A 19070-nucleotide genomic window follows, 5' to 3' on the forward strand; every position below is an offset into this window, starting at 1 on the left:
TAAAATTCTTCTTGCTTATTGTTTGGTGCACATATTGCTACCAGAAGTATCTGTCTTTGATTTAAAAATATTTCCACTATTAAGATTCTTCCTTCCTCATATGAATAAATCATTTTAGAGTCTATTGTCTCTTTAACATATACAGCTACTCCTCTTTTTTTGTTGTTGTGCTGATGCGTAGTAGAGTTTCCCAATTTCTGGACATTCCAAAAGTTTACAATGTTGTTTTTTATGTGTCTCTTGCATACAAATTATATCCATGTTTAATTTCTGCAATCTTTTAAAAATTCTTTTCCTTTTTGTTGGGGAATTCAATCCATTTATATTCACTGGAAAAAATCCATTTTCCTTCTCCATTTTGTTTACTTATATTTAGGTCTTGTCGATCTCATGGTTCTCTGCTCTCTTGCCATTCCCTCACCCTCCTGGTCTGCCTTTTCTTTCTCTTCTTCAATTTGTGTAGTTGTTTCCTCTGTTGCTTGTTCTATCTGTTTCTGGACTTCTCTATCTTCTTGTTGGTATTTTGTTCTTTCTTCAAGAAATGCTCTATTTCTTTCATAGAAGTCTGCTGCCTTCCAAGTTGAATCCAATTGATATCTTTTGTTGTTCCAGTTAATTAAAATCCCTTCTGGAATTAACCATCTAAAGTTCACACCTATTACAATTAGCTTTGTAGTCAGAAAATGGTATTGTTTTCAGGTGTCCCTTATTCTCTTAGGAATCTGTTTCAACACCACAATTTCCCTATTTCTATATTGTAGTGGAAGGGACGCGGTGGTTCAGTGGATTAGGACGCTGAGCTTGTCGATCAGAAGGTTGGCAGTTTGGCGGGTTGAATCCCGAGTGCCACGTAACAGAGTGAGCGCCTGTTACTCGTCCCAGCTTCTGCCAACCTAGCAGTTTGAAAGCACGTAAAAATACAAGTAGAAAAATAGGTACCACTACGGTGGGAAGGTAACAGCGTTCCGTGTGCCTTTGGTGTCTAGTCATGCCGGCCACATGACCACGGAGATGTCCTTGGACAAGCGCTGGCTCTTCAGCTTTGAAACGGAGATGAGCACCGGCCCCTAGAGTTGGAAACGACTAGCACGCATGTGCGGGGGAACCTTTACCTTTTTATATTGTAGTGGATCATCCCTCATTGTTTTCTTTACAAATCTTACATGAGCTTCTCTAGGCACTTTGTGTCTTCTCGCATAGCTTGAGTTCATTCTAAATATCTCATCAATTTCTAATTGCATCTTGGCCCTGTCTATTTTCAGGGCCTCAGCCAATAAATTACTAATCACTTCCACTGTATCTTCCTCCTTGTCTTCAAGTATATTCTGGAATCTTAAATAGTGTACAGCTTTCTCCATTTCCAAGGCTGTGACCATTCCTTCTAGGCTTTGATTTGCTTGTCCTAGCCTTTCATTTTCTTCCATTATTTCCTCCATTTTTAAAATCAGTTTCTTCTGATTTATCTTCCATTTTCTGGATTCTTTGTTCATTTTCAGCAATCATTTTTGATGAGCATCAAACTGTGTCTTTATATCAAGCATTTGCTCATTTAGCTTTATCTAAATTATTTTTTGTCTCTTCATGATTCTTCTTTATTGTTTCTTGAATTAATTGTAATGTGGCTTGAATTTCTTTTTGGAAATTGTTTGTTTTTTCTCATTGTAACATTGTTTTAATGGATCCCTGACTTGCTGGACTGGATGTCCCAGAGGAGGGTGCAGAAAAAGTTTTTTTTGTGTGAGTTTGATAAGATTTGGTGTGCCAATTTTTCAATTAGTCAGATTTTGTAAATCCATAGCAAAAAAGAAAAGAAAAAAAGCCCATCTGCTTTAGGCTATAATCCAGCCATAAAAGAAGCCAACTACTTTAGGCCAATCCAGATATTCCAATCAGTTCAAAGGTATAAAAAGTCCTCTATCTCCAAGTAGTTTCTTTAATAATTATATCCAAAGTCAGGAGATGTAATTATGCCAAACTTTTTCTAGTGTAAAGTCACACGAAGTCCTCTTTGTTTACAACAGGTGTTAATTGAAGGTCAGCAGTCTCTCTAGCTTTTTTCCCTATATTATAGTAGTGTCTTCTTCCCACCACTAGGTGTCCTCATTTAACTGTAATGTCTATATCCAGGTTTAAAAATCTTTTCAAAATACTTTCTCACAAAAAATAAACAAAGAAATTTTCCCAAATAATTTTCTATATATTTTTTTGTATTCCTTAATTTCATCCCCCATTTAAAGTTTTTTGCCGCTTTTAACTCCCTTCTTCCTGGGGTCTTTTGCTTTTGGAAACTGTCCAATCCAGGGGGTTATATTTGTAAATCCATAGGGAAAAGAAATAAAAAGCAGTCTCACCCAGATCTCAACATGTTGCTGAAAATCAGCTGTTCAGCGGCATGCTGCATTCTTCGTTTCTTTCGGGCTGTTTATGACTTGGGCTGTCTGCACAGTTGCTGGCAGCCTTTCTCGCGTCTGTTTGGGCCGACCGCCGTCAGCTCCAAGCTCCCAAGGCTTCACTTCCTCCTCGTTGCCTCTCCAGGGCAACTTTGATAACTTTTTTGAAATGCGTTTTTCTGGATTTTTGTTGTTGTTATACTATCTCTCACTATTAAAATAAATCTACCATTAAAATTATAGATTGATCATTTCTTTGTCAGTGGGCAAGCATACAAAATCAGCAAGGGATCAAATAATTTTTTCCCTCACTGTAGATGTCCTATTATGGAATTGCTTTTAATGATCAAATAATCAAAATAAAAAATTATAAAGAAATAATATATTGCTTTATTTGTTATAAACAGCTCTTCAGTTTAAAGTAGAAAATTGCCAAATAAACACCTGACATGAAGAAGTTTCTCTGAAAAATATTAAGGACATACAGACAAGAATTTTAGGTACATATCCTGATTATGATACCACAAATGTTCTTATGCTTTTGCATGTGCTTTTCCAATTACATCTTCTCGACTACAATATTTATAATTAGCACATACAGTAACATGGCTGTTGACTGTGATAGCTGTTAATTCTGGGCCTGAAATCTAAATACCTACAAAGGGCACCAGATTGAAGAAGGTTCTATATAGACAAATCATACTCGTTAACAGAATAAGAACAGTTACATATTGAATTATAAAACTATATAAAATGTTACCTACTCCACAATAGTGTCTCTATCTGCAATGTCTCCAAGAACCATGCGTTGTATGATGCTATTGTGTTCCTCCTCTGAAAGATTTTTATATGAAACCAAAGGAATATTGTATTTTGTTGCAGGTGATGGATCAACTCCTTGTAGCCAAGTATGATTTTCAATTTCTTCTAAAGATGCCCTTTGTTTTGGGTCTCTTTGCAACATTCGTGTAATTAAACTAGCAAGAAAAATATTAGCATATATTAGCGTCATTATATAAGGGTATATTCTACAAAGCTGTTTTTCTCCTATTATACAAATGGTTCTCACCCAACATGTAATTGACTCTATTTCATTTGTAGAATTCTGGCTATTCAACATTATCTTACTGAGATACTAGATCTCCACTTTTTTAAAAAAATTACCACACAGGTCTATATGAGAAACTTTACAGGTGCATCAATATGTAAATAAATTCATTTGAGATAAAGGATGTAAGTCACAGCAGATGGTAGAACCTATCTAACCTTAGCTTTTATTTTGACAGGCAAAAAGGATCAGACTTGGTAAGGGTTTCAACAGAAGACCGCCAGGAAACCCATTGCTGTAAACTAAAATAGAAAGCACGTAAGCATTTTTTGTTTAATACTGTTTTGCTTTGTCCTTTAATACTTCTAGAAAGCTTTGCACAAGTACAGAAGTAGCATGAAACAGAAGATCACAGCATAAAGTGAGGGTTTATATAAATGAAAGATCTACAACATACACATAGGTTCTGATCAGATTTATCTTTATAACATACATGCAAGCTGCACTGGTTGCTGCTTTACTTCCAGGTCCAATTCAAGGTGTTGGTTATCACATTTAAAGCCCTTCATGACATGGGGCCAAGTTATCTGAGGAACCATCTCACCCCAATGGTATTGGCCCGCCCCACGTGATCTGGCAGAAGGGGCATGCTGTGGGCCACATCAGTCAAAGAGTTTTGGCTGGCCCCAGGGTCTAGAAGGAGAGCCTTTTCTGCCGTGGCCTCCGCTCTCTGGAATATCTTGCCACCTAAGGTGAGGTATGCATCTACCCTTTTGGACTTTCAGAAGGGCATTAAAACCTGGTCCTGCCAATTGTCTTGGGGTCCTGATGGGGGTGCTCCATGTTAGAGGTGGCTGGTGGACTAACAGGGAAGATGACCCCACTGTACCAATCTTGCCTTTTGTTTATCTTTCTACCAAATATTTGTAATATTTTATATTTATGGTTTTAATTGTAAGCCACATTTTAATATGATACTGTAGGACAGGGGTGTCAAACTCAATTTCATTGAGGGCCGCATCAGCATTACGGTTGCCCTCAGGGGGCCGGGTGGGTGTGGACTGGGTGGGCGTGGCCTACTGGGTGGGCGTGGCTAGAGTGTGTATGGCCTACTGGGTGGGCATGGTCAGCTCTACATCGTTCGCATCAAGGGTGCCTATGGGGGCCTGGGCAGGAGTGGGACAGATCTGAGGGTCTCTGGCAGAAGGAGGGTCTCTGGGCCAGTGCCAACGCAGTGGGGGCCGTTCCCTCACTGTTGCCAGGATGGCTTTGCGGGCCACATGAAACCACTTTGCGGGCCGGATCTGGCCCCCGGGCCTTGTGTTTGACATGTCTGCTGTAGGATCTTGAACTGCAATGTCTCCCAGAACCAGAATTAATTGTCAAGCCCCACCGGCTTGCCAACCATCCGGGCCTCGCCATCCTCATCCTGGCTCTCGACGTTGTTTCCGCCGCTCCCCACACCAGCACGGGGAAGCGATTCCTCCCTCCTCTCATCACCAGCCGTCGCTGGTGGCCGCCGACTTATCAAGGCCGCAGCAGCTGATGCCTACGCCGGGACTCGTCGACCACGCGGCGCCGGAGCAGCTGGCGTTAGGGCCGCCGGCCGCACCTACACCCAACCAACAAGAGCGGTGCCGGGTCCCCGCCGGTCAGCTGACGGGTACGCCCACATCCAAACAGCGAGAGCGGTGCCGGGCGCCCGCCAGCCAGCTGGCGGGTGCGCCTGCATGGGATGCAATCTCGGTACCCGGGTGGCCAGACCCGGAGCCGCGAGCTGCGCCTGCACCTAGCCTCTGGGAACAGCGCCAGCCGCCTGCCTACTGGTCGGCGGACACACCAACAACGGAGCACCCCGTGGGTGCTCGGATGCAGCCAGAGCCGGGGCGAGTGGAGAACAATAGAGAGGCAGCCGGAAGGACTGACCTGCCGCAGGCAGCCGCAGACTGGTTGGTGGCCATGCCTGCGCTGCCTCTCTTCAGCCAGGCGTTCAGACGGACCAAGGGGGGGAACGCGGTTACAGAAACAGGACAGCCAGGGGGGCATGGGGAGGGGGAAGGACGGGACTTACCTGAAGGATGGCCCGGCGGGCCACAGCAACGCACGCAGTGGGTGGTGGGTGTGCAGGGTGATGGGTGGGGTCTTTAGGGGGAAGTGGGCGGATGCCAGTTTGCTCTGAAGGGGTGGGGTTAGGGTGTAACTGCATGATAAAAGAACGTTGAGGCTGGATGCCGTCAACGCTGACTTTTTCGCGGTTTGCTTGTGTTGGAGAAATAAACCTTGTCACCCGTACCTTCGCTGTGTTTGTGTTTCTTCGCCGAGGACGTCGTGACAGTAAGTCAGCGTTGACCTGGTTTTCCTTCTGCTGTTACCTTCGCTTCACAGCATGGCAGAGGAACCACAGAGGCTTGCTTCGGCAGCCGACGGGGAAGGGCCCGTGGGGGCCACAGCTGCGGCACCACCTGACCCGGTTGTGGCGGAGGGGCCTCAACTGGTGGTGCAGCCTAAGACCAGGGGTGTTGCGCCAATGGCCGACAGCAGTGGAGGCAGGGAGGAAGGGCCTCGGCCTCGGAGCGGGGAGTGGTGGTACAGTCCTGCACTGGAGCACCTGGACTTGGCCCATGGAAAGTCCCACTCAGGGGTTTCGGCAGCAGCCTGGAGAGAGCGGCGGCTGACGGAGGAGGAAGGCGAGGAATGGAGTTACTCCACGGCTCCAGGAGCCTATACGCTGGACGTGTTGCGGGACCGTTTTGGGGAGTTTGGGTGTCAGGAACACACGCCTTGGTCGCCTTTGGGCCCGGGCCGTGAGACGCGGCAGTGGTTGCAGCAGGGGCCGATGCCTGGTCAGACGGGCCGGTCCGGCTTCCATTTGGCAAGCCTGAGGTTCCGTGGGCCGCCATCACAGCCGTCGGCTTCGGGGTTCACCCGGTCTGAACAATGACCCCCGAGGGCACTGGACCAGACAGAGCCTGCCAGGTGGACAATGACGGCCGGGGCTCCCACCAGGCCGACGAGTGGGCAGAACCAGGCACCAGGTACGGGGGGCCCCAGGACCCAGGGGGGGCCCTGGGGGTCGGGGATGTTCTGGGGCCTTCCGCCCCTGCCGGTGACGTACGATGGTCACCCCGATCAGCTCGCCATGTTTCTGAGCCACACCATCCATCATTTACATCAGTACAGTACAGCTTACGCCTCCAATGGGCCATGGTGGTAGCCATCACTGCGAGCCTACAGGGAGAGGCCGCGGCGTGGGCAGCCGACCTGTATGGTGAGCACGTCAGGGAGCTGGCTGACGTTGGACTGTTCCTGGAAGCACTGCGTACGCAGTTCGAGGACGTGGCCCGTACCCACAGGGCTGAGGCAGAGGTGGTAGGGCTGCGACAACAAGGCAGGCCTGCGGCGGAATACGTCGGTGAGTTCCGGCGAGTGGCTCGCAAGCTACGTTCCTGGCCGGAATGCCTACTGGTGCACCACGTCCAGGAGGGGTGGCTGTGGCCACACGGGGCGCTGGCAGTGGGCAATCGGCTACCCGGTGCCCCGGCTGGTCACACCGGAAGCAGCCCGCTGATGCCACGGTCTTCCGGTCCTCCTGCTTCGGCTTATCGGGGATCCTGCGGGGCCCGACCACCCCCTCTGGCCTCCCCCTGCACTCACGCAGCCCAACGTCGAGTTCAACAGCGACACGATACCACTCCAGCAGTCGCTCGGGAACACCGCGCACCATGCACGCCCTACGTAGCGCCCCGTCCAACCCCGCCTGGAACCGGCACCATGTGGTCGACGAGTCCCGGCGTAGGCATCAGCTGCTGCGGCCTTGGTAAGTCGGCAGGCACCGGCGATGGCCGGTGGTGAGAGGGGGGAGGAATCGCTTCCCTGTGCTAGTGTGGGGAGCGGCGGAAACGGCGTTGAGAGCCAGGACGGGGACGGCGAGGCCCGGACGGTTGGCAAGCCGGTGGGGCTTGACAGTCGGCTCCCCCTACCACAGGCCCACCTGCAAGGGAAGGACAACAAGATGGACGTCCGCGGACCCAGGCCACTGAGTCCCCGGCGCCACCCCCAGGTTTGTTCGGATGTTTACGATGAAAGGCTGTGACCAGATGGGCTGCTCGGACATCCCCTTTTTCCACCCATGAGGCCTCCGCTAGTGGGTATCCCTTCCACAACACAAGGTACTGCAGCCGCCCCCTCCGTACCCGTGAATCGAGGACTGCTTGTATTTCATAATGGTCTCTGTGGACGGGGCCCGGTGCGTTTCCACCCGCCTTCCCTGGCAGCCCCCGGGCAGGTCTCAGCAGGCTGCTGTGGAAGACCGGGTGGACCTTCCCCAGGAATTTCGACAACCGTAGTTGTACTGTTACGGGATTGATCACTCGGACCACTTGGAAGGGGCCGAGGAACTTGGGGCCCAACATTTTGCTTGGTAGATAGGGCTCGCAACTTGGGAGTCCTCCTAGATTCACGGCTCACCCTGGAAGACCACATAGGAGCTGTGACTAGGGGGGCTTTCGCCCAGGTTCGCCTGGTGCGCCAGTTGCGGCCCTATCTAAGCCGGGATGATCTATGCACAGTCACTCACGCCCTCGTGACCTCTCGACTAGACTACTGCAACGCTCTCTACATGGGGCTGCCCTTGAGGACCACCCGGAAGCTCCAACTGGCACAGAATGCAGCCGCGAGAGTTGTGTTGGGAGTTTCCCGATACTCCCATGTCACACCTCTGCTCCGTGAGCTGCATTGGTTGCCAGTTGTCTTCCGGGTGAGATTCAAGGTACTAGTTATGGTGTTTAAAGCCCTACATGGCAGGGGTCCGGAGTACCTTAGGGAACACCTGCTGCCGGTGTCAACTTCCCTCCGCCCTGTGCGTTCCCACAGAGAGGGCCTCCTCAGGGTGCCACCGGTCAGAGAATGTAGATTGGTGGCCCCCAGGGGGAGATCTTTCTCTGTGGGCGCCCCGGAGCTATGGAACCAGTTACCAGTTGAGCTCCGGACGGCGCCCGATCTTCGCTCCTTTCGCCGCGATCTGAAAACATACTTGTTCGAACAAGCCGGCCTGGCCTGAGGGGGGATTGGTGGGGTTTTTACTATCATTTTATTGGGGTTTTATTAATGTACTTATTGTTTTTATGGGCATGTATTTAATTACTTTTTAATTTTTGTAGCTTTGTGTTTTATTCTTGCCCTGTACACCGCCCTGAGTCCTTCGGGAGAAGGGCGGTATAGAAATATTAATAAATTAAATTAAAATTAAATTAATCTGCAACTGCAGATACTTAGTTGACAGATATACCCAATCCCCTGACTTGGGGGTCTCATATGGTTCCCGCTTCCTATCTGCCTGCTCCTTTGCCCTTGCCAGGGCTTTTGCCATCGCCTCCCTGGCAACCGCCCAAACACTCTCCATTTGGCGTACCCACTCCCCGGCCCCAGAAGGTACCGTCAGTCCCTGACTGCACTCAGGGATAGGGACGAGGTCATACCCCGCCACCACCCGATACGGTGTCAAACCCGTGCTGCTGTGCACTGCGTTGTTGTGGGCGACCTCAGCAAACACGAGGTCTACCCAGTCCGTTTGTTGGTATGACACGTAGCTTCTGAGGAGCCTTTCCACCGTGGCGTTGGCCCTCTCAGCGGCTCCATTGGTGCCCGGGTAGTAGCCAGAGCTCAATCCCTGGGTGGACCCGATATGTTGCAGAAACTCCCGCCAGAACCGTGCCGTGAATTGAACCCCACGATCCGAGATTATCCGATGGGGAACCCCGTTTAGCCGATACACGTGCGTAAGAAACAGCCATGCCAACCGTTTGGCAGATGGTAGTCCTTTACAGGGGATGAAGTGTGCTTGCCTAGAGAAGAGATCGATGACCGTCCAGATCACATTACAGCCCCTGCTTTCCGGCAACCCGACGACGAAATCCATGGCGATGTCTTGCCACGGCCGTTCAGGGTCGGATACCATCTGTAACAGTCCCAACGGCTTCCCAACACGGGGTTTTGCTGTGGCACACACGTGACAACTCCAGACGTACTGTTCCACGTCCGTCTTCATGCACGGCCACCAAAATTGTCGCCATGCCAGGTGCAGGGTGTTAAGGAAGCCAAAATGGCCGGCCTGTTTGGCGTCGCGGCATCGGTACAAAACGGTAGAGCAAAGAGCTCGGGGTACATACAGCCTATCCCCATGCCAGGCCAAGCCATCCCGCATGGTGAGAAGGCCGGGGTGCTCCTTCAGCCAGGCATCCGTAGCCGCCCATGGCACGGGACAAATCGTCCCCCACCCTGAAGATCACCTGGTTCACGACTGTAGAGCCGCCTGGCGGGATATGTTCTTGCACCACCGCTTCCCATTTGGTGTTGTATTGTGGAAGCCGTGATAGTGCGTCGGCAAGAAAATTCCGTCCCCCCGGCACATATTTCAAAACAAAGTTGAACCGCCGGATGTAGAGAGCCCACCTGACATGTTTGGGCGCCAGCTTTCTTGGCGACTGGAGGACCTCCAGGTTTTTATGATCCGTCCAGACCTCGAAGGGGTGGGCGGCCCCCTCCAAGAGATGACACCACGTCTCCAGGGCCGTGCGCACGGCGAACGGCTCCTTTTCCCCAACTCGCCCCCAGCCGTCGCTGGTGCCCGCCGACTTACCAAGGCTGCAGCAGCTGATGCCTACGCCGGGACCCGTCGACCATGCGGTGCCGGAGCAGCCAGCGTTGGGGCTGCCGGCCGCACCCACACCCAACCAACGGGAGCGGCGCCGGGTCCCTGCCGATCAGCTGATGGGCGCGCCCACATCCAACCGGCAAGAGCGGCGCCAGGCGCCCACCAGCCAGCTGGTGGGCGCGCCTGCGCAGAATGCAATCTCAGTACCCGGGCAGCCGGACCCGGAGCCGTGGGCTGCGCCTGCGCCTGGCCTCTGGGAACAGCACCAGCCGCCCGCCTACCGGTCGGCGGACAGACCAACGACGGAGCACCCCGTGGGTGCTCGGATGCAGCCGGAGCCGGGGCGAGTGGAGAACAATAGAGAAGCAGCCAGAAGGACTGACCCACCGCAGGCAGCCACAGACTGGTTGGTGGCCATGCCTGCGCTGCCTGTCTCTTCGGCCGGGCGTTCAGACGGACCAAGGGGGAGGAACGCGGTTACAGAAACAGGACGGCCAGGGGGGCATGGGGAGGGGGAAGGATGGGACTTACCTGAAGGATGGCCGGGGGGGCCACAGCAACACACGCAGTGGGTGATGGGTGGGGTCTTTATGGGGAAGTGGGCGGATGCCAGTTTGCTCTGAAGGGGTGGGGTTAGGGTGTAACTGCATGATAAAAGAGCCTTGAGGCTGGATGCCGTCAACGCTGACTTTTTTGCGGTTCACTTGTGTTGGAGAAATAAACCTTGTCACCCGTACCTTCGCTGTGTTCATGTTTCTTCACCGAGGACGTCATGACATTAATACAATAGTGAATGCAAACAAAGGGAAAATAAAACCAGTAAAGAATTCATGCATAATTATTAAATAGGCAAAATGATGTTCAAAAAACAAATGTGAATATTTTGTAGAATGTGGATACAGTAAATCAGACATGTCAAACTCACGACATCATATGACGTCGCACAATGTATTGGGATGGTTTTGCCATTGCCGGCAATGGGGTGGGCACGGCTTCTGGATGACGTGTCCAGCCCGTGGGCTGGCAGTTTGACACCCCTGCAGTAAATCATATCATTCTTTAACATGTATTTTATATATATCCTACCTCTCCTCCAAGGAATTCAACATAGTATACACAATTCTCCCATTTTATCCTCTCAGAAATTCTGAGGAAATAGATTAGGTTGAAAGAAAGGGGGGTTGTGTGTGTTTTTCATTGTAGTGAAATGAAAATATCAACTGGGTTCCCTCAGTCTTCACCAGTACACCTTACTGCCTATTGCTGGCATAATGCTTTTAATTTCAAGGCATTCTATAGAATAATTTACTTACTTTTTACATTCTTTGGATACCCGAGATGGTACTGTGTATTTACAATCCATTATCATGGTCAAGGTTTCACTATCGTTTGCTTCTTGAAAAGGTAGTTGTCCACATACTAACATGTAAAGAATAACTCCCAGGCTCCATATATCTGGGTAAAAATAATGAATTTTAAACTTCAAGACAGTAAATATTCATTTACTATAACAATTAATTTGAACTGACATTTTAATTAGTCAGAATTTACAGGATCACAAATAACCAGATAATGGCTGGAATGATTTTTATGTACTTCCTTGAAAGTGTTGTTTTAATTTTTATGTCTTCCACTTTGTTATAGTTTTCAACATAAGCCACCTTAAGTCTTTCTCATTTGGTGACCCTATCAGTAAAACAAATAATAAAGCAACTGCTCTGACTGCCACGCAGCTACCAAGCCAAGTTCAAGTTTTTCTTATGATGTCCAAGGCTCTAAACAGCAAGGAACAAGGATGCCGGATTGACTACATGTAGTACTCACTTACAAACTGCAATGGGTTCAAGCAACATGGTCCTTAAGCAAACTATGAGAGAGAGAGAGAGGGCACTCGGTGTCTAAAAGGTTCGCCATCACTGCCCTATAATATATCAGTCAAATGATTGTCCAGTCTCTTCTTAAAAACTTCCAGTGTTAGAACATTCACAAATTCTGGAGGCAAGTTGTTCCACTGATTAATTGTTCTGTCAGGAAATTTCTCCTTAGTTCTAGGTTGCTTCTCTCCTTCGTTAGTTTCCATCCATTGCTTCTTGTCCTGCCTTCAGGTGCTTTGGAGAATAGCGTGACTCCCTCTTCTTTGTGGCAACCCCTGAGATATTGGAACACTGCTATCATGTCACCGTTACTCCTTCTTTTCATTAAACTAGACATACCCAATTCCAGCAACCGTTCCTTATACAGTGTTTTACCCTCCAGTTCCCTAATCATCTTTGTTGCTCTTCTCTGCAATCTTTCTAGATTCAACATGTTTTTTACATCACGGTGACCAAAACTGGATGCAGTATTCCAAGAGTGGCCTTACCAAGGCATTATAAAGTGGTATTAACACTTCACATGATCTTGATTCTATCCCTCTTTTAATGCAGCCTAGAACTCTGCTGGCTTTTTTGGCAGCTGCAGCACACTGCTCACTCATAGTTAAGTGATTGTCCACTAGGACTCCAAGATCCCTCTCACAGTTGCTACTATTGAGCCAGGTACCATCTATACTATACCTGTGCATTTGGTTTTTCTTGACTAAATGTAGAACCTTACTTTTTTCACCATTGAATTTCATTTTGTTAGATAGCACCCAATGTTAAAGTCTGTCAAGATCCTTCTGTATCTTAAGCCTATCTTCTGGAGTGTTGTCTATACCTGCTAGCTTGGTGTTGTCTGCAGATTTGATGAGTTTGCCATCTATCCCATCATCCAAATCATTGAGGTAGATATTGAAGAGTACTGGGCCTAAGAACAGAGCCTTGGGGTACCCCACTGCATACTTCCCTCTATGTAGATGCAGTTCCATTGAGGACTACATGTTGAGTGCAGTTGGTCAGCCAGCTACAAATCCATCTGGTGGTGATGCTGTCTAACCCACATATTTCTATTTTATCAAGTAGTAGGTTGTGGTCTACTTTATCAAATGCCTTACTGAAGTCCAAGTAAATTATATCCACAGCATTCCTCTGGTCCACTAATTTTGTCACAGGCAGCTAGCACGTCAGCTGAGCCGAGGTGGTGTGGTGCAAATGGAGGTCACTGAGCAGTAGTGAAACAGAGCTAGGCGGCAGCAGACCAGCAGCTGTGAGCATCACTGTGGACCAGCTGAGCAGCAGTGGTACAGAGTTAAGTAGTAGAGGAACTGAGTGCCCAGAGCAGTGACTGAGAGCAGCACGGTGGACCAGCTGAGCAGCGGCAGTACACAGCTATGTATGACAGCAAACTGGAATGCCCACAGTAGCGGCTGAGAGCAGCACGGTGGACCAGCTGCACAGCAGCTTGGTGGAGCAGAATGCCCAGATCAGCACATAACATAATAACTAAAAATCCCGGCAGTGGCCAGGCAACCAAAGAGCAAGAAGACAGGGAGGAAAAGGAAAGTACAAATCACTTGTGGACAGGAAGGAAAGGGATAAACTTTCAAGACAGGGAGTAGAGTGTTAAGAGCAAAGCATCTCCTAGAAAACAGCCTGAGATTTCCAGTAAAAAGAAGTGTATATCACTTAATAAAAGGCCAAGAACTTTTGTAAATTTTAAAATCTATTTTTTTAAAAAAAGCTATTTTTTAATTTTAAATTCTTTTTCAATTTTTAAATCTTTTTCAATTTAAATTTTATTTTTTCACTTTTTTAAAAAAATCTTTTTCAATTTTTAAGATTTTTTAAAATTTTAAATTTCTTTTTTCAACTAAAACATTGAAAAAAGTTTACTTATTTTAATTCTTTCAAAATTTTTAAATTCTTAATGATCTAAGAGGAAAAAAATAAAAAAAAATCACAGAGAGACAGACACTTCAAAAGAGGGAAGATAGTAATGAAGTTTTTAAGACAGAGAATAAAGGGCCAAGGACTTTTGTAAACTATTGTAAACTGATACTTCACAACAGGGGAAATATTTAATTTTTAGAAAAAAAGTCATGGAAACAGTAACATTATAGTGATTTACAAAATATGTCATATGTTTGAGCTTATGCCCACAGAAGACCCAAAGTGTATGTATCAAATCTATTTTTATGAACTACTAGAAGAAAAAGTAAAGGGTCTAGAACAGAGGTTCCCAACCAGGAGTGCTCGCACCCCCTGGGTGTACGAGATGATATTCCAGGGGGTACGAAAACTTGGGTTTTCAAAATTATAGTGTATATGCATAATTCATTGCCGTTATTTCAAACTTTTGTAAGGGGTGTGAGAATATATCAGAAGTGTTCTGCATTTCCAACACTTGTTTGAAGTATTTTTAAACATTTTCGCTAATCTCACTGGTGTTAAATGCCATCTGTAAAACAATTTATATAAGTTTTCTTTATATTCCAACGTTTTTGTTAATTTAGCATTTCTTTCCCATAAACTTTGCCAGTTTTCTAATTCTATATTATGTCCAAAGTTCTTTGCCCATGTTATCATTGTTTCTTTTACTTGTTCCTCTTCCATCTTTAAGCTTAACAAATATTTATAGTTTTAGTTTTTTGTCCATTTTTAGCAGTATCTGATCGAATTGTCTGTTCTTTATAGAATCCCATTGTTTTAACATCTTTTTCATATCTTGTTTGGATTTGCAAATATGGCCACCATGCTAGATCAATACCTTGTTCTTGTAAATCTTGTCTGCCTTTCGATTTCCCTTCATTGTCCAAAATAACTTTATAGGTCACAACTTTGTTGTAATTAATTAAATTTGGCTAAGCAAATGCTTCCATTGTTGAAAGCCATCCAGGTATCTTGATATAAATTTTCGCTTTTATTTTTTCCCATTCTAAAAGAAGTGCATTCTTATAAAGTGGTTTTGAAAGTAGCCAGGCACCTATTACTGTATCTGGTGGACATGCCCTAAAGCTAAAAGATTTTGGTCAAAAATACACTTATGGTTGGAGAAAATGACTAAAAAACAAATAGATTTTAACCCAGAATTATTTTTGTCAGGAATAATAGTATCAAATTATGAGAAAGACTGTATATATTTAATTTTACATGTAGTAACTGAAGCAAGAATTGTATTTGCCCAATATTGGAAAAATGAAAACTTACCAACTGAAGAAGTATTAATCAAGAAAATTTTAGTGTGCAAAAATGGATAGACTGACTTTAAAGATAAAAGAGAAAGAAGAGTCAGTTGTCAACGCTGCAAACATTGGAAGTTCCTGCTGTGACAACTGATGAAAATGCAGCCATTTTCTCTTCTCCTTTAACATGCTTTTCTTTACTTTTAGAATTCAGGTGCAGTGGGGGGGGGCAGGTTGGGATGTAAGCTCATTAAGCCATAATGATAATGCTGCTGTGGGAACTCAAGGACGAGCTGATAACATTTTGGCAGGCTGAAGAGCTGAGGAGAAAGCCCGTGCTTGAAGCTAATTGGGGAATGTGTTTTATGACAGTTTATTGGAGGTGGGAATTATACTTTGTTACTTTGTGTCAGGGGGAAGGGAATTTAGTTTTTGTGTTCAACTATGTAGTGCCGATACTTTGTTTCCTGAATAAAAGTTCTTTAAGGAAGAATTTTGCCTCGAAGTTCTTTTGATGGGTTTCATCTATCGGAACCACGACATCAGTGTATTTTAGAACATGGGATAATTTTTATCAATGGCTAGAAAAACGAGTTAGAGAGAAAAGAATGTGATATGTAACATTGAATATATACTAGTAAGAAGAAGACTACTGAGCAGTTAATTAACATATTGTTTATGATAATTATCTTTTTCTTAAAAAAATACATGAACCCAGACAACATGCTGTTGTTATTTTAAAAAATCCTAATCCCAACCCCAACCTATTCCTAATCCTATAAAAATTATATATATAAATAAAATTATATATAAAAATAAAAGTGTTCTAGGGGTGTGGGGCATAGAAAATGTTGGGAAACTTTCCGGTTTACGTGTGCGGCGCTTGCAGGCGTGCAGGAAAAGCTGTCTCCCTGCTGTCCAATCTTTCTTCCTTGGAGGACCCTGAAAAGGGTGGAAAGTTGCCCTGGAGGGGCGAACACTGTGAGGAGGCCCTCCTTGTGATTGCGGAAGGGTGGCAGCCCTCCGCTTGAATCTGGAGCAGCTCCTTTGGCCCAAAGAAGAGATCAGCCATTAAGATGGCTGATCATTAAGCCGTTCCCTGCCGAAAGCCGAAAGCACCATCTAGCACAACGAAGCAATCTGGAGGATCTGGGTGAGACCTTACCATTTTTATTCCCCTATTTTCCTGTGGGACTTTTCCGAAAATTTCCTCCCCCTCTTTGGAAAGACCGGCGACTGCATACTTGGCGAATAAACTTTAAAGCCTTAAAATAAATCACATGGCTAAGCAAAGAAATTAAGCAACCTTATTTGTACTTATTAATAAGCTTTTATACCACCCTATTTTCTGCTTAAGCTGTGAATTAAGGGGAAAAATGGACTAATTGAACAAAAGCTTTATATTAATTTGGAAAAAGACTTTACATCTTATTCTATATGCTATTGATGACATCATGTGGCGAAACCTGGTATAGCAAGTAAACTTTTTTTTATTGTGAGAGCTGACTGAATAACAGAGCTGTCCTTGACATTATCCTCAAAGATAAGAATTGGGAACACCTGGCACTGAAAACAATTTTTTGGAATACTGTAGGTGGACAATCATTGACTCTTATTAAAACAGCCTCCATGAAAGACCTATCTGTAAACATCAACGAAATGCAGGAATATATTCCACCACTTAACTACAAACTGATACTAGACACAATCTTGGCAATGACTGAGTAAATCAAAGCCAAACTGCAAGATAAATCTGACAGCTTAAAGCTACCAAATCACAACTTTGACCTTAAATGATGAATTGACAATACAAAAACAAACAGGAGAAGTGGAAACTAACATTAAAATAGGAGACTCTAAAGTACAACAAATACAATTTACAGAGAACCTTGAAACAGTTACTACTTCTTACCTAAGCCAGATGGAATCGGAAGAAGAAAAAGACCAAACTGAACTAATGACAATTATATTACACCAAACATCGAAAATTGAGCTATTAAAGCAACACTTCAATTATTACAAAGGGGACACTTTCTTTGCAAAACTGATATTTGGATGGTCTCCCTGGATTCAAACAATGTGTGTAGGAAGAAAGGGAGACACATCTGAGAATCCAAAGGCACCAATATGGAAGCCTGATTGGCACAAAAAGAAGGCGAGAGTTAGATTTAAAAAAATTAGACTTGTCTCTTTCTTGGGATTTGTAAGGATAGAGCTTAAAAAATTTCTTTTAATGGGTTAAGGGAAATCTTTAAAAAATATAAACTGATTTTATAGTTAGGTTTTAGTTTTTTAAGGGAAAACAAAATTAAGCTACTAGAACATAACTCTGAACCATATTATAGAATCTGCAATAAGACATTATTTTAATAATTGATGAACTATTAAGATGACATATAGAATATATTTGTCGTAATGATACAGATATAAATTGATTTTATATTTAACTTTTAGGTGTCTAAGGGAAAGGAAAGATGTCTATTAGAATTGATTTGTATTAGAATTTGGAAGGATATAACAAGAGATATTTTTCTAATAATTGGTGAACTATTAAGATGACCCCCTTCATGGATTACTGCCTTGTCGTAGCGAAGGGGCTTGCATAATTCAATGAAGCTATGAGCTATGCCGTGCAGGGCCACCCAAGGTGGACAGGTCATAGCAGAGAGTTCTGACAAAACGTGATCCACTGGAGAAGGAAATGGCAACCCACTCCAGTATCTTTGCCATGAAAACCCCATGGACAGTACCAAAAGGAAAAAAAGATATGACGCTGGAAGATGATCCCCTCAGGTCGGAAGGCGTCCAATATGCTACTGGGGAAGAGCAGAGGGCTAGTACTAGTAGTGCCAGAAAGAATGAAGCGACTGGGCCAAAGCCGAAAGGAAGCTCAGCTGTGGATGTATCTGGTGGTGAAAGGAAAGTCCGATGCTGTAAAGATTTTTTCTCCATAGGAACCTGAAATGTAAGATCCATGAATCAAGGAAAGCTGGACATGGTCAAACAAGAGATGACAAGACTGAACATCGACATCTTAGGAATCAGCGAACTAAAATGGACAGGAATGGGTGAATTTAATTCAGACAAACATCAGGTATACTACTGCAGGCAAGAATCCCTCAGAAGAAATGGAGTAGCCTTCATAGTCAATAAAAGAGTAGGAAAAGCAATACTGGGATACAATCCCAAAAATGACAGAATGATCTCAGTTCGAATCCAAGGCAAACCATTCAATATCACAGTACTCCAAGTCTATGCCCCAACCACCGGTGCTGAAGAGGATGAAATTGACCGGTTCCATGAAGCCCTACAGCACCTTATAGAACTAACACCAAAAAATGATGTCCTTATCATCATGGGGGATTGGAATGCTAAAGTAGGAAGCCAAAAGATAACCGGAATAACAGGCAAGTTTGGCCTTGGAGTACAAAATGAAGCAGGGCACAGACTGATAGAATTTTGTCAAGAGAATACGATGGTCATAGCAAACACTCTTTTCCAACAACCCAAGAGATGGCTCTACACATGGACATCACCAGACGGTCAGCACAGAAATCAGATTGACTATGTGCTCTGCAGCCAAAGATGGAGAAGCTCTATACAGTCAGTAAAAACAAGACCACGTTTAATGCAAAGATGGGCATGATAAAGGACCAAAATGGCAGGGACCTAAGAGAGGCAGAAGAGATTAAGAGGAGGTGGCAAAATTACACAGAAGAACTATACAAGAATGACCTTAACGTCCCTGATAACCATGATGAGGTCGTCACTGACCCCGAGCCAGACATCCTAGAATGTGAAGTGAAATAGGCCTTAGGAAAGCTGAGCAACAAAAAAGCTAGTGGAGGAGGGGGGCGGAGCCAACTGTCAGAGCGGGCGGCTGTGTGAACGGAGCTCTCTCCTCGCACAACCTCTCACCCAGTGTTCGCGGGGGCTTTT

At 45.6% G+C, this 19070-nt stretch overlaps 1 protein-coding gene across 1 annotated transcript in view; it reads right to left on the reverse strand.

Moving 5' to 3' along the window:
- Positions 1-19070, reverse strand: part of LOC310648255 (SNF-related serine/threonine-protein kinase-like) — a gene marked incomplete at both ends in the record, with an annotated part of 102200 nt that overhangs the window by 33181 nt on the left and 49949 nt on the right. The window contains 2 exons of the mRNA XM_083376001.1: positions 3155-3367; positions 11404-11545. Of these exons, the coding sequence (XP_083232127.1) occupies positions 3155-3367; positions 11404-11545 (355 nt within the window). The remainder of the gene's footprint in view (positions 1-3154; positions 3368-11403; positions 11546-19070) is intronic.

This window comes from Vipera ursinii (genome assembly GCF_947247035.1).
Source record: "Vipera ursinii genome assembly, chromosome: W".
NCBI classification, from domain to species: domain Eukaryota; kingdom Metazoa; phylum Chordata; class Lepidosauria; order Squamata; family Viperidae; genus Vipera; species Vipera ursinii.